The sequence below is a fragment of the Dromaius novaehollandiae genome, chromosome 1 (assembly GCF_036370855.1).
Source record: "Dromaius novaehollandiae isolate bDroNov1 chromosome 1, bDroNov1.hap1, whole genome shotgun sequence".
Taxonomy (NCBI): Eukaryota; Metazoa; Chordata; class Aves; order Casuariiformes; family Dromaiidae; genus Dromaius; species Dromaius novaehollandiae.
In genome coordinates, this window is record NC_088098.1 from 37,007,692 (window position 1) to 37,029,634 (window position 21,943).

Genomic DNA, 21,943 nt, shown 5'->3' on the forward strand with positions numbered 1-21,943 from the left:
CAACGGGCTGTTTGTGCTTTATACAATGACACTGTCATCTGATAATATCCCAGGCCACCGTCAAGTGCAGGTTTATCAAAATACCTGAACAGCACATTTGGATGTGAAGAGAAACACTAATAAGTGAAACTCTGAGCTGCAGAGACCTCCCAGTCATGTAAAGCTACATAGTGGGACAGGAAAAAATGCTCCAAAACTGAGACTTTTTTTTGTTTCTTCTGGTCTCGCTGTTGCTGCACAGGGTTCTTTGTATCAATCCTATACAGACCCATACAAGGGCAGAGCTGAAAGTGAGATGTGGGAACTGCTGTGCTGGTGTGTTGTAATTATGCTTTTACAATAGTCCTAGCATTTTCCCCTGTGGAGTGAAGGGGATATCCTGCTTAAAGGGCCATGCTTGAAAACCAAGCTCACAATAGCCAGCTATATTTTCGTTACATCCGCTTTTCAGAGCCAGTTTTGATGTCACTGTTGCCATTCCTTAGATTGGGCTTTAGCCCAATTCATATAAACAAACTGCTGAGAACTGATCTGTGGCGGGACCACCGCAAGCTAGCAAAGATGATGGGGCTGAGCATGATGACCCCATCCTCTCTCTTATACCACCCCCAGACAGGTCCCACCCCCAACCATTTTTCATCATTGCCCCAGACCTTGCGGCAAGCAGCTTGTCTGCTGCTCCTCACATAGCAGAACCAGGTCAGGAGAGGAGGAAGGTGGGAAGGTCTCTTCTCTGCTGTGCTTGAAGTCAGTCCTGATGTGCTCTCGCTTGTTTGCCTCCCCTGCCTATTACAGATATCCCCTTTTCCTTTGGTTTTTCCTGTTCTATTTTAAAGTTAAATGTGAGAAGAAACATTTTATCCTTGACTTTTTTATGCATCTTTGTGGCTTATTTCCACTCCATTCCCTTTGTAGTATCTCTTCAGGGTCCCTCCTTGCAAGAAGAGACAACTCACGCAATAGATGTCTAGTTCAGAGATGTCAAGTGATCATCTGTTCTGACTGCCTCTTGCACACAACAGGCCACAGCCACCTCCCAGAGGCCACAGCAAACATGAAAACCAAAATAAGAATTTATCAGCTGCAACAACAACCTATCACATGAAAAGAGCAGGAGAGACAAAGGCCATCACCCTTTACTCAGTCCCTGCAATGTTTCAAGTGATTCAGTAGGTTAAAACACAGATGATGCTAGCAAATAGACTGTACCAAGTGTTTCAGGGGAATGCTCCAACAATCTCTGTCAGTCTGACTTGGCGGAAATTTGCCTCCTGATCCCACGTCTAGCATTAGATTTAACCTTGAATGCATGAGCAAGACACACCCACAAGACATTAAGGAATTTCATGGTCAGTAGGTACATCCAGGTTGTAGCTGGGCTTGCTCTTGATAGCAAGACTCAGAAAAAGGAAAAAATATATACTGCCTTAGAAGCCAGATTATTCATACATCAGGGAGGAAAGCATTTTTGTTGGGCCCTAACAGAAAAACGGTGGCTTAGAACTATCAGTTCATACTGAATTGATCCAAAGAAAAATGAATCAAATCTTTTTCAAACATCTACCTTTACCTGTTTCAGAGTACCAATAAATTAGTCATCTTCAAAATTCTATATGAACAATATCTTTGCATAATTTATACTGCATATGGTCCTAACATTCACAATATGTCACAGGAAGCAGGAGTGGGATACAGTCCACATGGCTCAAGCATTTACTTTGAAAGGTTTGGACATTTTAAGTGAGCTCATGATGAATTTCATACTGGCTGTCTTACTTAAATGCTGCCTATCAGAAGAGATCAAGCATTTCTGTTCTAAATTGGCTCTCTCTGGAATATAATAGCAGCTTTCAAACTCCCCACATGTTATCTATATATTTTAAGTTATAAATAGGGTCATGTTTGTGAGTTAATGGGTTTAGTTCTTAAAGTGCCAAAACTTTGATCAGCATGTGTAAAACAATTGGCTGAAAACGATGATTTTGATCAATGTTTTTTACATCAGTGTACATTACCTACAATATGATAGGAAACATAACCACTACTGAAATTTTTAATCTGCAAGTAGGAAAATGGTACTTGGGAATTTTAAAAAGATTAGATAACAAAAGAACACTTGAGGCAGTACTTCCAAGAGCACTTGCAGGGTATGTAATCCAGTTACAGGGCTTACAGCACAAATCATTGTAGTTTCTTGTTTTCCTACAAAGTTTATTTAAACAGTAATCCAGCTACCCAGAATCTCATTTATATTGCTGCAGTCCTATTTTTCCTCCTATGCTGTATATTTTATTTATATAACCAGTGATGGAAACTTAAGCTATAAACAAAATCAATTCCTTAATTTGCTACTAAATATGGGTAAGGTAAAAATCCTGATTTCACTGAAGACAACGGAAGTATTGCCATTTTAGCCATTTAGATCACACATAGACAACTGACTCTTGGCTTCACTGTGCAACCAAGGATTATGTGAGTAACTAATTTGAAGTCAACAGAGAAGTCCAAGCTGCAAGCTCAAGCTTCATATGGAACAAGATGTTAACTGTAATACAGTAACACGTTTAGGCTGGATAAAGCCTCCATTCTTTAATCAGTGTAACTGTCAAACTAATGCAACTGTAACTTCTTAGTTTACATACCAGCATCACACAGGGAAGAAATTTACTTCTAACCAAACACAAAGAAACCTCATCTACTCATTCAAATTATATCTTATTTGAAAACACAGGCATAGCATGGTTGTTGCCTGGGGAATAGGGGAGGTACAACATGAGTATTTCTAAACATTTCCAGCCTCACCCATTTGTTGACAGACCCTTGAGTTATTTTGGAAGCTCTGTCTCTGCTGCCTGCCATGTCAGTTATTATATTGAAAATTTAATTGTACAAGGGCTTTGACACTGGACTTTATAAATTTGTTCCAACTGACCTTGTCTCAGTTATTTGCCAGTCTGGCACGGAGCCTTAGCACTTATTATTTGTTCTTATGCAGTAGGTAGAAGCAACATGGAGCAGGAGATAGAATGGACCTGACATTTTACAGGACTGTAAATGAAAAAGCAGCTTTAAATAAAGAGATTATTATGCCCGCCACAAAATATATTACATTTCTCTCAAACAGACTGAATTTAGGTTGTGCAGAATTACTTTGTACCCTGGGTGTGTCTGTTTGTTCTATAGTGTTTTCAGACTTCTATTTAAATTTGTTTTTATTTCACCATTCATGTAATTACTCCTCTCTACAGACATCTTCAACAGAAGTTCTAGAAAATGTTACAAAGTACAAGTCACTGCAACACATTAGAAGCAAGAAAAAGCTTATCAGAGTTCAGATCACCATCTTGATCAGAAATCTGAAGCACACTTTTAAATGTTTTCCTGAAGACATCACAACGGAGGAAAAAAAAAAGAGTAAAAGTAGAAGTCAATGAAAATACGACATATTTTTAGTGCCTATTTAAAACCTCATATCTGCAAAAGGATCAGTAGATTTACTCTTTACTTACACGTGTCAGAGCAAGACTTGCAGAATCTCAAGAAGAGCAGTACGATGTGCAGTTGAGCTCCCTCTGTTGGCTCTACAGCAACTGAATTGTATTTAATAACTTATTTTTCAAAATAAATATATTATATTAGCAACACTGATCTCTATTTAAAACACATTTTTCTCTGCTACTAAAAAATATTAATTTCAGTGCTCATTGGAATCATTTGAATAACCAGTATTTAACAAGAGGTAAGATGGTAAAAAAGACTCGGGAATGAGTTTTATTTTTGGCTTTTAAAATGGGTACATAGCATATGGAAAGCCAAATCACCTTTCAACTCCATGACTCAGTAATTTACAGATTCTGAAAGAGAACCTTTTACTGCATTTCTTATACCTTTGTTTAATTCCATACTTTCAAATGATTGGCAGAGGAAAAAAATTCATGCCCAGTCCACAGAGAAGCTCTGTTCAAAAATGATCAGCCTGTGCTTTCAGTGAATTAGTGGCTCCAGTGGAGAGCTCGTTGCAGTGAGCCAGCTGACTAAAAGAACTGTGAACATGATACGAGGTCTCAGGGGTTAGGCTGCAAACAAGACTGAAATGCAGAATCTCCAGGAAATGAAAAACGGACATGGCAGCCCATGTCCTTCCTTTGGGGTTGTGTTCTTAATGATAACTTCTTATATCCATTGTGTGAATTCACTGTTCTTTTCTCAGAATCATTTTTTTCTATTTCTTTTTCTCCTAGACGTCTGGATGCCAACCACATCAACTATGTGCCCCCCAACTGCTTCAGTGGTTTGGTCTCCCTTAGACACCTGTGGCTAGATGATAATTCTTTGACAGAAATTCCTGTCCAAGCTTTTAGAAGTTTACCAGCACTACAAGCAATGACACTGGCACTGAATAAAATTCATCACGTACCAGACTATGCTTTTGGAAACCTCTCTAGTTTGGTAGTTTTGTAAGTTTTATTGATTGCATTTTAGCCACAATCTGTGACTTCTTTGCAAGGCTTTGGCTTCTTTGTGATAAATTGCTTCAAGACGCAATGTTTAATTTAGACTTTGCTTGAGACAACCTTTCATTATTAAATATTCCCCTAGTCCTTCTCCTGTTGGCAAATGATAGGTGAATAACCAGGTTAGTTAAACATCTATTTTGTCTTGCAAGGTTAATATTAAATTGATATTTCAGGGCTATAAATCTGAAGTTTCCCCTTTATTTTTGCACTAAGTTTAATGACATTCCTTTACCAAGAGAACGATCCCAGCAAAAGAGATTTGTAACAAAAGAGATTTGTTACAGATGTTCTTTTCAAATACAAATTCATTTTTCTGCAGTATTTTACATGTAGTAGAAAACAAAATTAAAAAAAAAATCAATGATCTTGGAGAAAGAGATCTTTTATATCTTCTTACAGTTAAACTAGTATTTTCCAAATTGCTTGTTTTGATCTAGCTTAAAAGTTTCCATCTCCAGTGAGGAACTATGTAAGAGAATTGAAAGATCACCATATTGGGTGAGCAAAACAAACAGGAACAGAAGAATTGTATGTCCTTTAAGACTCCAAGGCAGTATGTAGTGAATGAGGGAAGATTAGAAAAAGGAAATGAACTGAAAAGCTTTCTTGGTGACTTGGAAAGAATTCTGACTAGTATAAATATATGTATTTCACCTCATAGAAAGTATATGTAGTTTTGTATTTTCATATGTTCACATGCCAAGACTGCTAAAGAAAACAGATGCAAAACTCACACCAGAATCTGGAGGGAATACTATGGAACAGAGATTCAAAATTTTATCTTTTGAGAATGTACCAAGAGGAAAAAATTTCTAGACTGTCTAACGAAACTGAGGAGGGGAACAGAGAGAGAGAAGTTACTTCAGGATACCTTTGAAAATGGTAGCGTTACTAAAGAGAGAATAATATAGTCAAGATTTACAAGCTGTCTGAAACTATTGTGTGTAAGAGACTTAGCATATTTTAGCATACTCTATCTCTCTCATACTCTAACATAGGAATCTGATCCCAGTGTAGGCAATGTACCTGGCACACTTCGACGTTCTTTACTGAAAGTTATAATCACCATCTGTTCCTAGTGCTTAATATGAACATTGTATGGGGCACAAAAAATATGGGGTAACAGCTTTGTAGTGCCACCCAATTTTGCCTTCTGTTTACATGAAGTAAACTGAACTTCAGCATTATCAATCTCCTACAGGTTAAAGTCTTTGAAGAAGGGAACAGACTTGTTATTTGATTGAGCTTCTAGACTTAGTAATGCTGAAGATGGAGAAAGTCTTGAAAGTCATTCTCTAGATACCTACCAGAAATACAGTGATATGAGGGCAATTAAGAAATCCAGGAGAAAATCGTTTATTTTGATGCCTTAATTGTCTCTGCTCAGTTAGGCCCCCCCCTTTTTAGATCAACCCTGCTTATTTCTGGTCTTCTGGTCTTTTATTTATTAATAGTTTTATTAATAATTAAATCATTCCTCATTACCTGCAACATCTGATATTTTTGGCTTACCAAAATCTTTATGTGTAGTTCTGCTTTCTGCCATTCAGTGTGGCAAATTTGCAACTCAGTGCAAAAAAAATCATGTCCAGTAGGAGTAGGATTGAAGCTATAGTCTTTAAAAATTGGAATTTGGAGACAAACTCTTTATAATAACTAGAGCATGAAAGGTCAGTGTAGTAGTTAAAAAAAAATAAAAAAAAAAGAAGTTGATTAGGTTTCTTCCTAGGAAAGGAAAAAAAATGCAAAACATTTGCATTTTTCACATTTTTCTTCAGAATCTCTGACTTTTATGGACTGCCCCCAAGCAGGTAGACTCAATTTCTGTAGGTTCTGCAGAACATTCAGAGAGTTTGTGATCTTTAAAATTATTTTCAGAGCAGAATGAAGTGTTGAAAGATTTGTGCTTGGCAACTCCCTATTCACAGCCCCTCTTTTCTTTTAAAGTGCTACTCCCATAGTTTCCCTCCACTATGGGGGTGGAGTGTCAAGAGTAAAATGAAAAAAAGTCTTCTGGGAAAAAAAGCATCATTTTTAGAAAAACACCCTGAAGTTGCTCCAAGTTCTATCCACTAACATTAATGAGCTGCACACAGAATGTTTTTTTCTTTTTTCCATGTCAGTCCAAAAAACTTAGAAATAGGCAGCATTCCGAGCCAGAGCATGAAAGTCCCAAACTTTCATGTGGGAAACTTTGATCAAAATATAATATATCTTGTAAGAGAATAAACTTACTTTAAATTGCTGAACATTTGAAAAAGTAGCTGTTGATTTTTATTGTTTCAAAGGAATACAAGTTACAGCACGTGTACGATCAATTAGTTTACTCATCTCATTGAAGTTACAGCTTTTTGTCCTACGACTTTGTGTCGTCTTCTTTCATTCTGCAAGCCTAATGTCTGTTTCCTGTCTGCTTTATTATCCATCTCCTCACCTGCTCCAATTTTTTGCCATCCCCTCTAACATCCTCTGAATATACATCTTCCAAAAACACCTCACACCACCACACAGTTTTTAAGGCAACATGTTAATTAATCACCAATGAGAATATATCTAGAGTTTCACAGAACTTAATACGCAAACCCCAGCCTAACAAGATATACACTTTTTAAACAATCTAGGTGATTTTAAAACAAATCCCTTCTATGAAACCAAATCGAAGCCTGAATGGTTGGGGAGATAGCGGGAGGAAAGGCGGGGAGGAGGTGCCTCCTATACATGCTCTTGCAAAAGCATGACTTGCATATAATCAATGCATGCTTGAAAATAAGTTTCTTTTGATTTAACCATCAAAATGTTTTGCTTAAGTCCACTGTGTGCAGCATGCTTTCCTGACTGTGTGCTTAATGTTCCCCTGCAGACATCTCCATAACAATAGAATCTACTCCCTGGGAAAGAAATGCTTTGATGGGCTCCACAGCCTAGAGACTTTGTGAGTTGACCTCTTATTTGTTTCCCCTTTTTTTTCCAGTGTTTTCATTAATATTCTGAAAGAATAAAAATAGCCTAAAAGCTCAATCTGTTTTTTGGGTTGCCTGATTGCTACAGGATCTAAGTGATCATTCACAATGAAAGTATAAAACAAATCCTGGTTTTTAACATAAAATTAGTTTGCCTTTTTAATAAGCATTGGCAATTAATAAATGGTTTAAAGGACATTTGAAAACTGTATGAGGCCTTGAAAAAGAAGTGGCTATTCATGAAGAGTTATGTTTGCCTAGGTTAATATTATTTGTCTTGTTTAATCAGCAAAGCTAATAACTAGATTGGGAAATTATCAGAATGAAAAGCTTTAACATTAACAAACTGTCTTGCTGAGGGGAGGGTTATGAAATCAGATGGTTTAATGTTTTTATCCCTGTAAAAAGCAAAAGTGCCAGGTAGCCAAGTGTATGTGTTTTAGAAGTGGGGGGGGGGGAAAGGAATACTTCAATTGCATCCATGCTTTTTTTCTTTAAAGAGCTCCATTAAAGAATGGCACTGGCAAAGTTTGAATTTGCCTCAAGTTTTCATCATAGTTCCATTCAAATCACTTCAATTTTTTTTGCATTTTCTAGCAAGTTAATTCTACAGAAGAACGTCAAACAAGAAAGCAGTGCTGATATATTGTGCAAAGTATTTTGCCACAGATGAATAAAGATGTTGTCCACTAGAGTAGACCCCAGAATCCCAAAATGCCTCAGGGATGGTAAAACCTTGCATATCCTTTCCCCTGCCACCTGCTGTATCACCACCAGTTGAACGGTCTCTAGAAATCTTAGAGATTTTACCCAGCTGGGACAGACGCTAAAGTGGTGTTGACCCATTATGAGGGGCAAGTTCATAAAGTATCAAACAAGGGTAATGCTAATCTAAACCTAATGATTTGCTTTCTCATTCACAGGAGCACTTAGTACTCACTTTCATGCTTCACTAAGATCAGAAAGCAAGAAGTTTGGGGCTTTTTTTTTTTAATCACTAGTTTTGATTGCATTCATCCCTTAGCATTGGGTTACAATGTTACAGTTTTGACTTTTAGCCTGCTGTGAATTGAAAGGAAGTCCCTCAGTGTAGCACCGGAAAGGGGAACAGGAAAGGGAGAAGGATAATGTAATAGTTTGTTTTGTTTTTTTAAATGAGATTCACATGGCATTTGGTCAAAAATGGGGAAAAATGAACAATGGAGTAAGAAATTACAAACCCAGTCCCAGCCACCTGGCATGAAAGAGATGAAAACATAGAGGACAGCCTTGCACCTGGGAATAAGTGTAGGTGCAGCCACTTCACTGCAATAGGACAATACAGCATTTGCATCAAGCACTGATTGGCAACCCACGCTGTATAGACCAGTTTCTAGATAGTTTCAAGATAATCTAAAGAGATCACAGTGTAAATGATGGAAACCAGCTTTAGAGCCATTGGTTTGCATCAACACGTAGGTCTGGAAATCGCATATCACTGGATGGCAAAACCAAAATGTACATGCCTGTAATCTCTTTTTATCAATGAGTAGGAGAAAGAAAGATTTACAAGCAGGAAGGAAAGCCTTGTTGAGTTCAGACAGCAGTTTCCTGCCTGCATTACTTCAGCCTGATACTATTTCAATTTCAATCTGTTGTAAACTGTGATTTGTGTTTTGCCCATTCAAAAAGTCTCGTACTGAAGTTTTTCAGACTATATGCCTCAAAAAGCAGCACCCAAGGAGCATCACAGTAAACAGGTATATCTCAGTTTTAGTTTCAGGTGTCCTCTTAAGGCTAAATGATGCATATGTCACGCTAAGGGCAGGAGTATGCTTACATTCTCTTCAACTTAGCAGAATGAGGTCTAATTAGCATTGCAGCTCGAGCATTTCTTAAAGCAGAGGTCACTGGGCCAGTTAAAATACTATTTTTATGATTTGTATGATTAAAAACTTTCTCCGTGTGAATATTGTCAAAACTCACAGTTAACAATACTGTTAATGATAATGTTGAACTTACTGGATGTTTTGCCACTTGGTTGGGCCAGAGGAAGATATCCACCAATCACTTTTACCCACCCAGTTCCAATATCTCTTGTTTTTCCCACTTAATATTTCTTAGTCTCACAGACCATGAAAAGAAACATTGGAGAAAAAAATGAAAGACTAATACAGCTAGAGAGTGAGTCAGAGGGAAATGAAACCTTTATAATGAGACATATCAGCCATGTAAAATTGAGTTTACCATACAGAGTTGTTAAATATTCTATTCATAAGGCAGATTTTCTTCCATTAAAGCTTTCAAATAATGAAAAGGATAGGCAATTTACCAAGCAGATCCCTTACAAGTATCTGAATCCATTTATATTTTCTTCGTTGAAAAATAGCTAATATATAATTAAAAATAGGACACTGATGAAAAAATAGGAATGATAATGTACCCTGAATGGAGTTTATCAGAAAACATCCATATGCTTTTGAGGATTTCCTGACTTTTGGCTCATGTATTTATTTAATGCATGGAAGATGATATTTTGTAACAAATGCCAACAATTCTGTGTTATCCCTTAAAGACTGTATAACCTAAACAATACAATCTATTTTTATACAGAGATTTAAATTACAACAGTCTGGACGAGTTCCCCATTGCTATCAGGACACTGACAAACCTGAAAGAATTGTAAGTACCGAGCTCGTATTAGGAAGTAGGATGTTTTGTCTGGTGTGTGACTGATTATTTTTTTTAATGCTGATGATTTTATCAGTTATCCTTAAAAACTGATGTCCTGGAAATAGCTAATAAACATGCCAACATGCATAAAGATAATTTTCAACATTTAGTTTAGAGCATTGAAGTTCTGACAACTTTTGCTTTTGTACTGAAATGCATTGTGTGGTGGATTTTTTCCAGAAATTTCATCCTTGGAATATACTATAGTAAATAATGAACACAATAATTCATTCTGAGTACCAAACACAGCAGCTGTTTGTTTCAGACTATTCAAAATACTGCAATCTTCTAGGCTAAGAAAAAGCCATGGCTCTCCTATTAGCCCATCAGGGTTACATTTCTGTTGCTTTCCCCCCCCCCCCCCCCACACACACACACACACACTTTCAGCTTTAAATTAAAGCAGTTTCTTTAAAATGTAAATAGTCCTTTGCAATGCTGTAAACCAAACACTTCTCAATGCGCAAACATAGTTTGCATAAAATACACTGAAAACTAACCAGCCAATTTTATTGTAAAAAGCAGCTGGATTTTAAAAGAACAGATGAAAATGAATGAGTTAGCAACAATGCATATGTTCCAAATTCTTTCCATTTGATTTATTTACCACATTACTTATAACATCAGTATAGAATTTAAAAAGCTAGGTAATCCTATAGTAATTGGACACAGTTGTGCCACTGTTGCATCAAAAACTGATCTTAAAGCAGTTTAAGTAATTACCTGGGATTTTCTCCAAAGCAGGGAATCCCCAGGCAACGCTGACCGCAGCTCAGCAGCTCCAGTGCTGGCAAAGAGTGCGGCTCTGGAGAAGGGAAAGGGACTATGAGTTTCTCAGTCCAACTATTCTCAGCTGCCACAGTGTCCCCTGTGGGCTACAAATGACTGCCATGAAATCCAGAGGCCTCAAAGGATTGCCTTTTTGTTGACCTCAGGAGCCAGTAGCCAAACACGAATAACTCCAGGTTTGCAGTAAGTGCCCCTTGTCCAGTCCACCAAATTGCCTGATGTGCTTGAGATTACTGGTCCCCTTAGGACCTCACCTCTAATCAGGACATTACCTCAAACACTATTGTTTCAGATGATTCCCTAGGTGCAAAAAAATCTTTGGAGTATGGAATTGCAGTCTGAAATCCCAAATCAGGCACAGAATTTGACCATATGCTTCAGTGCTTTGTCTGGGCCATGGATGCTGATCCTTAAAGCATTCTCTCCCAGGAGGTTCTGTGTGCCATTCAGTGCTGACCTAAGTGAAAGCCCCAGACCATGGAGATTTAACTCTTTGCAGGGCTGTCTTAGTAAGGGTGTTCCTGGACAGGGCTTGTTTCTCTGTCAGAATTTGAGCTTGGGCTTGAAAGCACAGAGTATGGCCAGTTGTAAAAGGCTTGCAGACATCAAGGCAGCCAGTCAGAGCTGGGGATCTGCTGGCAAGTGGCCAGGGAGTCAGTGCTCTATCTGTTTGATGCCACAGGAGCTCCATTGTCCCAGATGCTCTACTTCAAGGTCCCAGCTGTAAGGGTAGTTATCCCTCTAAAGTAAGTGGATATACTTATTACCCAAAGTTAATGCATAGAAGTGTTTGCCAGACTGGATTTCAAAGATACCTACAGAAACATTTTTCCCAGTGTGGCCTTACTATAGGCTTTTTACCCAGGGGTGCAGACAGCACTTCCATTCCCTGTGTGAACAGACAAGACCAAAACCAGCTTCAGTTCAGACACTATGTACCCACTGGGGTACAGTGCCACAGGAAATGGGCACAGAAAACGGACCCTGTCCACGGGCTGCGTCGTTCTGACCCGCTCAGAATTGCTTCATGCTCATTTGTGTAGAGATGCACTGGAATATGCTTTTGGTTGAGGACAGTGCTGCTCCCTCACTCAGACTGTAGTCGGAATGATGATGAAGGGCCAGATATTGCCCTGGGAAGTAGTCATGCCATTTCCTTAGCTTTTCTGCCATGCAAAGAATCCCATTCAATACAGCCACATAAACGATCTGTTTACTAGTTCTAGATGAAATGGTTTCTCAGATTGCTTAGAATCTGCATGTACATGGATTACACTCTCTATCACATGCAAAAGAAGTAGGACTTTACAGCCTTGCTCTGTAGCTCATCAGCAGTAGCAGGACAACCGAATGAGTGAAAACAATACTGTGGGACTTGTTCAAGTAATGACCAAATGTGCTTGCATCAGTGAACAATTTGAAGCTTTCTAAATGCATAAATTTAATCTGGGAAGCTTTTTTCATACCAGACTGAACTAATGGGAGTTTCCCACACAAATCATCATTGTTTCTTTTGAAACCTTAGTTGTTTCTTTTGTTTTTCACAATGGAGAATTACTCATATGAATAAAATCAAGTAATTAATGACAAGGCAAAGATCTGATCCTCTATTCAGCAGGCACAACTACATTGGATAGTTTGTTCATGTCCACATCTAAAGTATTTCAACAAAAAGGTGGTTTGGGGAGACTCAACATATTACAGTATAGTGTATAAAATCATTTACATGATAAATTTGCATAATTCATTATTTATCCCAAGGAAAGAAATACTTGCAGTTTAACAAGTACAGAGGAAATATATATATATATATATATATAATATATAGTATATACTTTATGTATATGTATATACACACACATGTACCTACATGTATATGTGATATACACCTATTATGCACTGTTTCCTACTATGCAATCCCAATTTTAGAATGCCATTTTGCAATTTGCTTCATCCAAATGACATTGTCCACATAGAAAAAAGCAGAATTCCAGCTATTTCTTTGCTTTTCTTTTTCTTTTTTTGCTTTTTTCAGCTGTCTTCTTCTAGAAAACAAGGACATGCCTTTAAACACAGACACTTTTCTTATTACAAACAAAAAAATCTCAATCATGCATTCACTTTCTTTTCTTACTGTGTAAACTATTTTTTCTTTTTCTAGGGGATTTCATAGTAATAACATCAAGTCAATACCTGAGCGTGCATTTGTGGGCAATCCATCACTTATTACAATGTAAGTGCTAATAGTTTACCAATAACTCCTGTTAGAAAAGATGGAATTAAATGTCATAATTGTGGCCATCAAACAGGTGTCCTTCTGGCTGTACTGTGTAGCACAGCATTATACAAGCAGACAAGAGCTCATATCTTTCCATTTTCATGGAGAGATGGGCAGTTTGCATACCTATTTAAAGGGACAGTAGTGCTCCGCAGCGTTTGACCTTTGGTTCAAGCTATTGCTTATGAGTCTCTTAGGATCACTGGCAGTGTAGAAGCTAGCAAAAAATTACTCTTGATGGCTTCTAGTCTCAGTTTCCATTGTCTTACATATGAATGCATTTAACTGGCAAACTGCAAAATAAGAAATTGTAAAATAAATGTAAGAAAAATAGAGACTCATCTTGAGGGATATTATTCTATGCGCAAAAGCAGCATGGCTTCGAAAGTGCACTGGGACTCAAATGCTATGGATAGACAGCCTCTTCCAAATATAGGAAGCTCTGACTTTTTCACCTGCTAAATTTAAAATTGTACCAGATCGTAACCAGCACTTCATCTTTGTATTTCTTTCTTTGCAAACCTGGGAGAAAGAGGAAATATTTTGTTGTCTGGCTTCTAGCTTTAAAACCAAGGAAACAGTGGCTGCTTGAGCATTCAAAATAAGGTTGATGGAAATAGGTTAGTGGGTGAGAAAAAGCCCAGAGGTGCAGCAAGTCTGTGATTCATCCTGCAGAGTTTATTCATTTCCATATAGTATAATTGTGTGATTTATTTTGAATATTTTTAAATATTTTGCATAAAATGTCTTTTTCCCCTATTTTTGCAGACATTTTTATGATAACCCTATCCAGCTTGTTGGAAAATCTGCTTTTCAACACTTACCAGAACTCAGAACTCTGTATGTGTTTACTTTTTTATTTTAATTGTCTTTACATAGTGAACTATTACAATTGTCTCACACTTCCCTGACAGTAATGATACTGAAATGATGTTTTTAAATTCTAGGACTTTAAATGGTGCTTCGCAGATAACAGAGTTTCCTGATCTGACTGGGACTACAAGTCTGGAGAGTTTGTAAGTGCTAAAGTACTCCATAGTATGCAAAATAAATGGTTTGGGGTTTTTTGGGTTTTTTTTTTTTTTTTTTTTTGCTTTGTTTTGGTTTCTGGGATACTGACTTATTTTAAGGACTGTCCTAAAAAAGTATTTGCTTTGCAATGTTTAAAAAGTAAATTTTTTTTTGTAAATACTTTCAACAGGACACTCACAGGAGCACAGATCACCTCTCTCCCCAAATCAGCTTGTGACCAGTTACCTAATCTCCAAGTGCTGTACGTTTCAGTAAGATTGATAACATTACATTAACATTAGATTAGTAGACAAATGAAACCATTATGATTTTGAAATTACCCACTTTCTGCTATTTCTGTGTATCACATACTGCTTAGGAACCCAGATAAGGGAGCAGGCCCCTATTTTTCTCTATAGTACCAGCTTCAAAAACCTCACAGTCCACTTATCAGTGAGGATTTCCCATGCATTGTTGAAAAAGAGTCCTTTTCACATATAGTTACTTTGCATATTTTTAGGAAAGGGTAAAATGATTCTTGGTTTTGTTTAGAAAAACATCAGAACTGCTTACATGGCCTTGTTTGTGTTCATTCTGTCTCTCCTACACTAGTTTCTTTTTTTTCCTCATTGAGGCAGATAATGCAGTGAGGTCAATGGAAAATACAAGTGAGTAAGGAGTGCAGTTTTGAGTCTTTATTATGCTTCTCTTTTACTTTCTTTTCCAACCAGACATAAGTAGTTGACTGAAATTTTAATGGACTATTCCTTGGCATGTTGGGCCATAGTTTTTGTACTAACCATCCAATATTATTTTAGCTTGAAAATATCCTTTGAGTATATCACTAACGAAAGTAATCATTCTGTCCACTTCTTTGAGAATGAGCCAACAGCACTTTCCTCTACATATTACATCACTAGGAATGTATTTGGTATTAGTTCTCTTGACCAATGCTGAAATAGCGCTAATTATAACACAATATTTGAATACCAGCATGGATGTCATGAACCGTTTTTAGAAAAATTAGGTTTTAGTTGATGGACTCATTATAATCATTTCCAGAATGATAAAAGACAAAAACAGAGTTTGCTGCCAGAAAAAAGTTTGCACACAGACTTAAGTTTAGATACGTCTTGTATTATTCAAAAAGGATAAATAAACTCTAAACAGAAGGCAAATAAACACTATAGTAATATAAATGCTGTTCATAGTACAATTCACATTTTATATTTTCAAGTATCACCCTATATTACGAGAGGTGACATTTAAAAGGTTAAGGAATGAACTTGACATCAGCATCATGTACTTAGAGTTGCTCTTTCCCCATTCCTGTCAGATTGGAACAAACCCAACAAACCCAAGTGGAACCAAGCCCACATTTAATTTTGCACATTACATTTGTCTATCCGATGAAATATACTGGGGTACTGAACCCCACAAGTCATTTGGAGGCAGCGATCTTGAAGACTTCCTGGCTCAGACACAGCAAAACACCCTGCTTTGAAACACAAATACTACAAGCACAAACACTGCTTTGAAAGCTGATTTGGGCATCTTCCCTAGCCTCCAATGCTTCCAAATGTGGCTTAATGTACGCAGAGGCTTCCTGGGTGTCTGCGCACCTGCAGCAAGGGTGTATCTGAGAACATGGTCCCAGCAGTCCTCAAAGGACTGCTCTCAGGATAGTTAAGTGTGTACCTCAGTATGGGAACCATAACCACTTGCCTTCTGCTGCAAAGACCCTCATGTATTAACAGAGTGGAAAAAAAATCCTTAAAAATGAACAAGTAAAATATTTCCTAGTGCTCTATCAGAACTGAGGGGAAGGGGATTTTTTTTTTTTTTTTTTTTTGATGTGTGGAGAGGAGTGTCAGTATGTATAAAATCCAAGTTGGTAACATCCTTTTAAGAAGACCTAAGTCACATATCTGTGTGACAGAATAGCCATAATCCATCAGACATACCAAACATCTTTCACCTCATCTTAAAAGCCTCCAGCTCGCTAGAGTTGTTCTCTAACACGCCTGACTTGGACCACAGATTGCCTGTGAACAACACAAAAACAGAGTCAGTAATCTTCACTACTGTAACAAAAATGTATGTATATTGATGGTAGCCTGTGTGCACAGTAAAAAGAGTGGGATACATTCAGTTCACACACTGTCATTGCTTGTACCATTTCCACAGATCGCGTATAGAATGTATGAAATGCCCTTCTCAGGACAGTAACAATGAAAATTAAATTAAATTTTTTCCAAGGAAGCAACTTTATAGAGCTGAACCAATTTTAAAGAATTTGAAACAGGCAGGAAAGCATGTTACTCTTTAGATGGATAATATTAGATAACAGTGGAAAAGGACATCTTTCCTGTTTATAGTTATAATGCTCTCTTCATAGGCAAAATTCCCATTCGGTTTGGTGTGAGTTTTCCCTGAGCAAGATGTACAGGATGAGACCATTATTCAAGAGGGGTGGAGGTGGGGGAGTTGGTTCTTTTTATTTTTTCTTTCCAATTTCTGCAAATTGCCAGGGCTTGTTTTTGATTAGTTATATTATACTATAAATCAGTCCAGCTGTTTCACTTATTCTGTAATTTGTTGAGTTTTGGCTCAAGTCTTTTTAGGTTTTTTTCCTGCATGTAGTGATTGATTTCAAAGTTAGTTCCAATATATTTTTAACCACAGCTCTCAACTAGAAGATATAACAGTTCTAAGGGTCAGAGGCAATACTTTAAGTAAAAAGTGTAGACTGGAAAGCTGATTACTGTTCAGTGTGACTATAGCCAGAAAATATAGGATCTTCTCTGACAAAATATGTATTTTGTAGATTATTTTAAATTATGTAAATATTTGTCAGATATTAAACTTGATGAATATGAAGCTATTCCATATAAGCATACTGCAAATTTCATTACTGTAAAACACAGATGTCTACGTTTCAGGCAGGAAATCTTCAGACAATGCAAGGAATTTTCAAGCATAGGATATGCATTTAATACATCCTAACTTTTCCCCTCCTCTCCCCTCCTCCTCAGTTAGAAGTCAAAATCTGACAGATGAGAGATAATAACTGAGACTGCACATTTCTATTCCCTTGCGAGTGTGACTAAAAACAAGTTATTTTTAAATCCAGCATGAAGGTAGACAATGAAAGTAAAACTTTTTCTTTTAGTGTTACCTTGCTGTTAAACTTTACTTTTTTTTCTTGTCTCGTGTATTACAGGGATCTGTCTTATAATCTGCTGGAAGATTTACCCTGTTTTACTGCATGTAAAAAGCTCCAAAAAATGTAAGCCTCAGACTATCCTAAAATGCCTAAAAAGAAGCATCTGTATACAAATTTGCTTGGACATCATTAATTTTGTTACTGCTAGCCAATTTGACATATCCCAAATACATACCCTTACAATGTAAGGAAGTTGATCCATAAACTCAGTCTAAAATGCCCCAAGGCATCCTCCAAATGTCTTCGAAACCAATGAGATTCTTATTGCTGTTTCAGTGACTTGCATCACAATGAAATCGACGAAATCAAAGCAGACACTTTTCGGCAGCTGGCTGCTCTGCGTTCTCTGTGAGTACAGCCACAGCAGTGATTCACCTGGGTTCTCAGAAACATGGGGCATACACTGTTCCTGTTTCTATTTTTCCTCACTTGGATCATTCACCCATTAAGTCATAACTGTGAAAGCAGAATAAACATTGTGAAGTTGAGCATCTGCAGCAATGAATTCAAAGATGTAAACATATAGCTGTAAGAGCTGCTGCTTCTAAACATTTCTGGTGGAGGTGGAGAGAGATACTGAGCCAGAGCTAGTATCTGTTGGCAAGTTTGCAATAATCGGCTCTAGGGAACATGAAATCTTTTTATAGAGGATGGTATGTTAAGAAATACATTTCAATCCTGCGTGTGCTTATGGTTTTTACTCGGACAAGTATTCTAATAGGATAATTTTGTAGAGAAATTACTCACGGGTATAAGACTTTGCAAAATCTAGCCCATAGATTTTTTTTTTTTTTAAGAAGCGTTTTCAGTCTTCCTGATTTTTCAAGGGAGGTGAAGATTCTGGTTCGGAATTCAAGCGTATTGACAACAGATTTGCTTTTCCTAGTTATATGATGATAATTTCCTGGTAGTAGTGCATATACCCACTCTTCTTTCTACTGCACTGGGAGACTGTGAAGCAAAATGAGAACAACTGAGTTAGATTGTAGAAGTCATTAAGAAGTTTTAGAAAAAGTTCTCAATTTAGTAACTAACACCATTAACGGACTAACATCATTTAAAAACTGGGAAAAGACATCTCATTATGAGATATGCAGAAGCTTATTGAAAATATTTGCATGTAATTAATACCTTTTTATATTTAGGCACCTAATCAAGTGTATGAAAACTGCCATATTCACTCAGTGGGTATGTAACTTACCGCTCACTTTTCTTGTAGGGATTTAGCTTGGAACAAAATTAAAATTATTCATCCCAATGCATTCTCTTCTTTACCATCTCTGATCAAACTGTAAGTATTCATAAATCTTTTATGTTTAAATTTTCACATTTTTCTTGCAAGAGCAAATAAAACTTTATAACTTAGTGCCCCACTCAGCAGAAATTGAGGGTTTTTTCTATTCTAATTCTCTGGTCTATTGAATTCCTATCTATGTCTGCTTTTTCATACTTCACCAACTCCCACAGGTATTATGGCAAAGCTACATATACCACTGTGTAATCACAGTGATTTTGGGCCCATGAAGTACTTCAGTGTATCTGCTTTTCTTCTGTTAGTTTGTTAGTAGTTTAGTCTCTTGTAACAGTGTTTCCAGGGCAGATTTGTTATTATTTGTGTGTCAGGACTAAGAAATCAGATTCAAAATAGAATACCATTTTCAAGTAAGCATCTTTATTTCATTGTTTCTCATTTGATGGAACAGGTTTTCTTCTTTAATAACTTCAGCCAGAGTAGCTAGTGGTCAGAACATCAAAAGCCTAATTTTGCAGGCCTTATTCACAAGCTCTTCTCAGTCTTTATTAACTTCTTCCTTCTCTCCACTGTCATTGGAATGCCGCTTTAAGGTGACTCCCTGAGGCAGTGGGTGTATCAGGAAGACCTGAGAGAAAATTCCTCCAGAGTTATCTTGCTCGCAAAGACATACTGCTGGGCATGTGCTCATAGATAATCCAGTAGCTGCTGGGAAACCTGCATTTGGAAAGCTGGTGTAGGCTGCATCAGTATCCTGTTGATGTGCAAACCTGCTCTCTTGATGGTGTGCTGACAAATGTCCATAGACAGAGCATCGCCTATCACATGCCTTTTTTTTTTTTTTTTTTTTTTTTTTTTTTTTTTTGACCCTCCTCAGGGCTTTCCTACAGGAGAAAGTAAATGAGAAATGGATAAGGGAACACTATTCTACCAGCAGTAAGCTGTAGCTTTGGTCTATAGCACTGAACTCTCAGAGAGTGTTAAAGAAAAAAAATGCCCTTTAACACACACAGTAAACCAGTGTGCCAGTGTTATCTGACATGCTAGTCTGTAATCCTGGTCTGACTGAAGCTAGTAGTAGTTTTTATATTTCAGTGGGAACAAAGTTTCACCTTTGGTATTTAACCATGTTGTTAGTAATATCACACAAACACCAGAAAAGTTAGAAGACCAGTGCATCAACATACCTCCTATTTTATGACTAGCCCCATAGATTTCAGTAGATAGTCCAGAAGAGCCCACCCTTTGGCATAAAAACATTTCAGTAGCAATCCCCTTCTTACTCCTTCCTGAGTGCTGACCAGCTGAAGTATTGCAGCATAGATTACTGTGAAGAGGACTGAAAAGGCTTGTAGAAAAAATGGAAGAGGGAAAGAGAGAAATAGAGAAAAGGGTACCTCTGAACTTCTTCGTCTCTCATTACTTTACATATTTCTCCTTGATCGCAATCACTTTTCCTTTATCTGTTTTACTTTCTGCAAGCCATATATCCATGTCCGTCTGCATTGTCTTCCCTCAGCTGCTCAGACAAACCTCAGCTCAGAACTGTCACCTTCATTCTCTCCAGCCCAGAACTGTCCTGCTCTGAAACACATTTCTTCCCTGTCCACTGGCCCTGCTGCTTATGGAGGATTCAGAGCAGCCATTTCCTCCTGCAACCCACTGAACGGTTTAAGCTGCAGGAATTTCTTCTGGTACTAGCTCCCTTTTATACCAACAGTCCAATGAACTGATTTTAAATTCATTCGCTAATCTCAAAACTGGCACTATGAATGCTTGGAGTCAAAACTCGACAGAGTTTAGCAGAGGTTACTCTTAGCAAACTGCTAGACATTACTGTTAGCTTTCTGCTAGATACATAGATGTGTTCTCATGAATGGTGTTGCAGATTTGCTCTGCTGATTGGGGTCTCTGCTTAATGCAGTGATCTTTGATAGAGTTAGAAATGTATAACCTGTTTTTCCAACATGACACTTCAAGTGCTGAAGAAAAAAAATGAAAACCTGTAAGCTGATTTTTATTTGCTGTTATGTAGGGACGTGTCATCCAACCTTTTGTCCTCTTTTCCTGTGACGGGGCTACATGGTTTAACTCATCTAAAATTAACAGGAAATCATGCCCTACAAAGTTTGATATCATCTGAAAATTTTCCAGAACTCAAGTGAGTATATCATTAAAACTAATAAGCCACATTTGGGTTCATGTGCAATGGAAGGTGTGTCAGTGTGTAAGGCATGGTGCTTTGTGTTATCAGTCTTTGATCTGTGTTATTAAAACTAAAGCAAATATGATAAAAATATGATAGACTTATTTTATTATGCTCACTTTTAACTGAAGAAACTATGAAGGGTTTTGAAATATTAACCCCAGTACTTGTTTAAAACGAGCCACATCTGCTTCCTGGTGATATGGTTCAAAAGCTGTTAAAACAATATTGCTAGCAGCTTAGTGATATGCCCTTCTTCTGCTGGCTTTTCTTACAGAACTTCCATTAAATTTAATGGGAACTCAGTAAATATCAAGGGAAGAATATACTCCTGAAGTTTTAAAATATTTGGTCATATTTGTTTAAAGTAGAAACAAACAGATTTTAACTTTAATCTTTTGATTAAGATTCAGATAATATTTGTCCATCATTAAAACATTTTGATGCTAATTGATAGTTTTCTGCTGGATGCTCTGTGATAGAGGAAGGAAATGTTTTCTAGTGATTATTTGCAGCTCTGCCAGTCATTGGATGACCATAGAGAAATCATTTTAAAGAGAGATTTGCCTCTTACTTTAGGGTACTTGAGAGTGACCCCTAATTCACCTAGTTCCCTTGATTTTTGTATTTTAATTGGAAGATGTCAAAGTGCAAAATTTATTTTTATTCCTTATTTCCCCATTTTATTGTAGGAGGTTTGAGATCATAAAGTTTGAAACATATAGCATGTGCATAGGTACATCCTCACTAGATTCAGCTTTTGCAGTGCAGAAGTTCCCTAAGTCATAGCAGGCCGACAACTCAAGGAGACATACCACCGATGAAAAGGACTAGGGAGTTTGGAGTTGTAAATGAGAGAGTCATGAGTAGAAATAGGAAGGTGATTTAAGCTCTGTATACTGTACTGGAGGGATTCATACCAGAATACTTCTGTGGTGGTATAGAAATATAATTGGAGAGAGGAGCTGCAAAAAATGGTTCCAGGATTAGGG

The 21,943-nt window shown here is 37.3% G+C and overlaps 1 protein-coding gene across 1 annotated transcript in view; it reads left to right on the plus strand.

Moving 5' to 3' along the window:
* Window positions 1–21,943, plus strand: part of LGR5 (leucine rich repeat containing G protein-coupled receptor 5) — a 102,433-nt gene that overhangs the window by 59,850 nt on the left and 20,640 nt on the right. Inside the window, exons 5-15 of the mRNA XM_026100352.2 lie at window positions 4,242–4,457; window positions 7,378–7,449; window positions 10,070–10,138; window positions 13,140–13,211; window positions 14,025–14,096; window positions 14,204–14,272; window positions 14,458–14,529; window positions 17,491–17,556; window positions 17,770–17,841; window positions 18,713–18,784; window positions 20,781–20,906. Of these exons, the coding sequence (XP_025956137.2) occupies window positions 4,242–4,457; window positions 7,378–7,449; window positions 10,070–10,138; window positions 13,140–13,211; window positions 14,025–14,096; window positions 14,204–14,272; window positions 14,458–14,529; window positions 17,491–17,556; window positions 17,770–17,841; window positions 18,713–18,784; window positions 20,781–20,906 (978 nt within the window). The remainder of the gene's footprint in view (window positions 1–4,241; window positions 4,458–7,377; window positions 7,450–10,069; window positions 10,139–13,139; window positions 13,212–14,024; window positions 14,097–14,203; window positions 14,273–14,457; window positions 14,530–17,490; window positions 17,557–17,769; window positions 17,842–18,712; window positions 18,785–20,780; window positions 20,907–21,943) is intronic.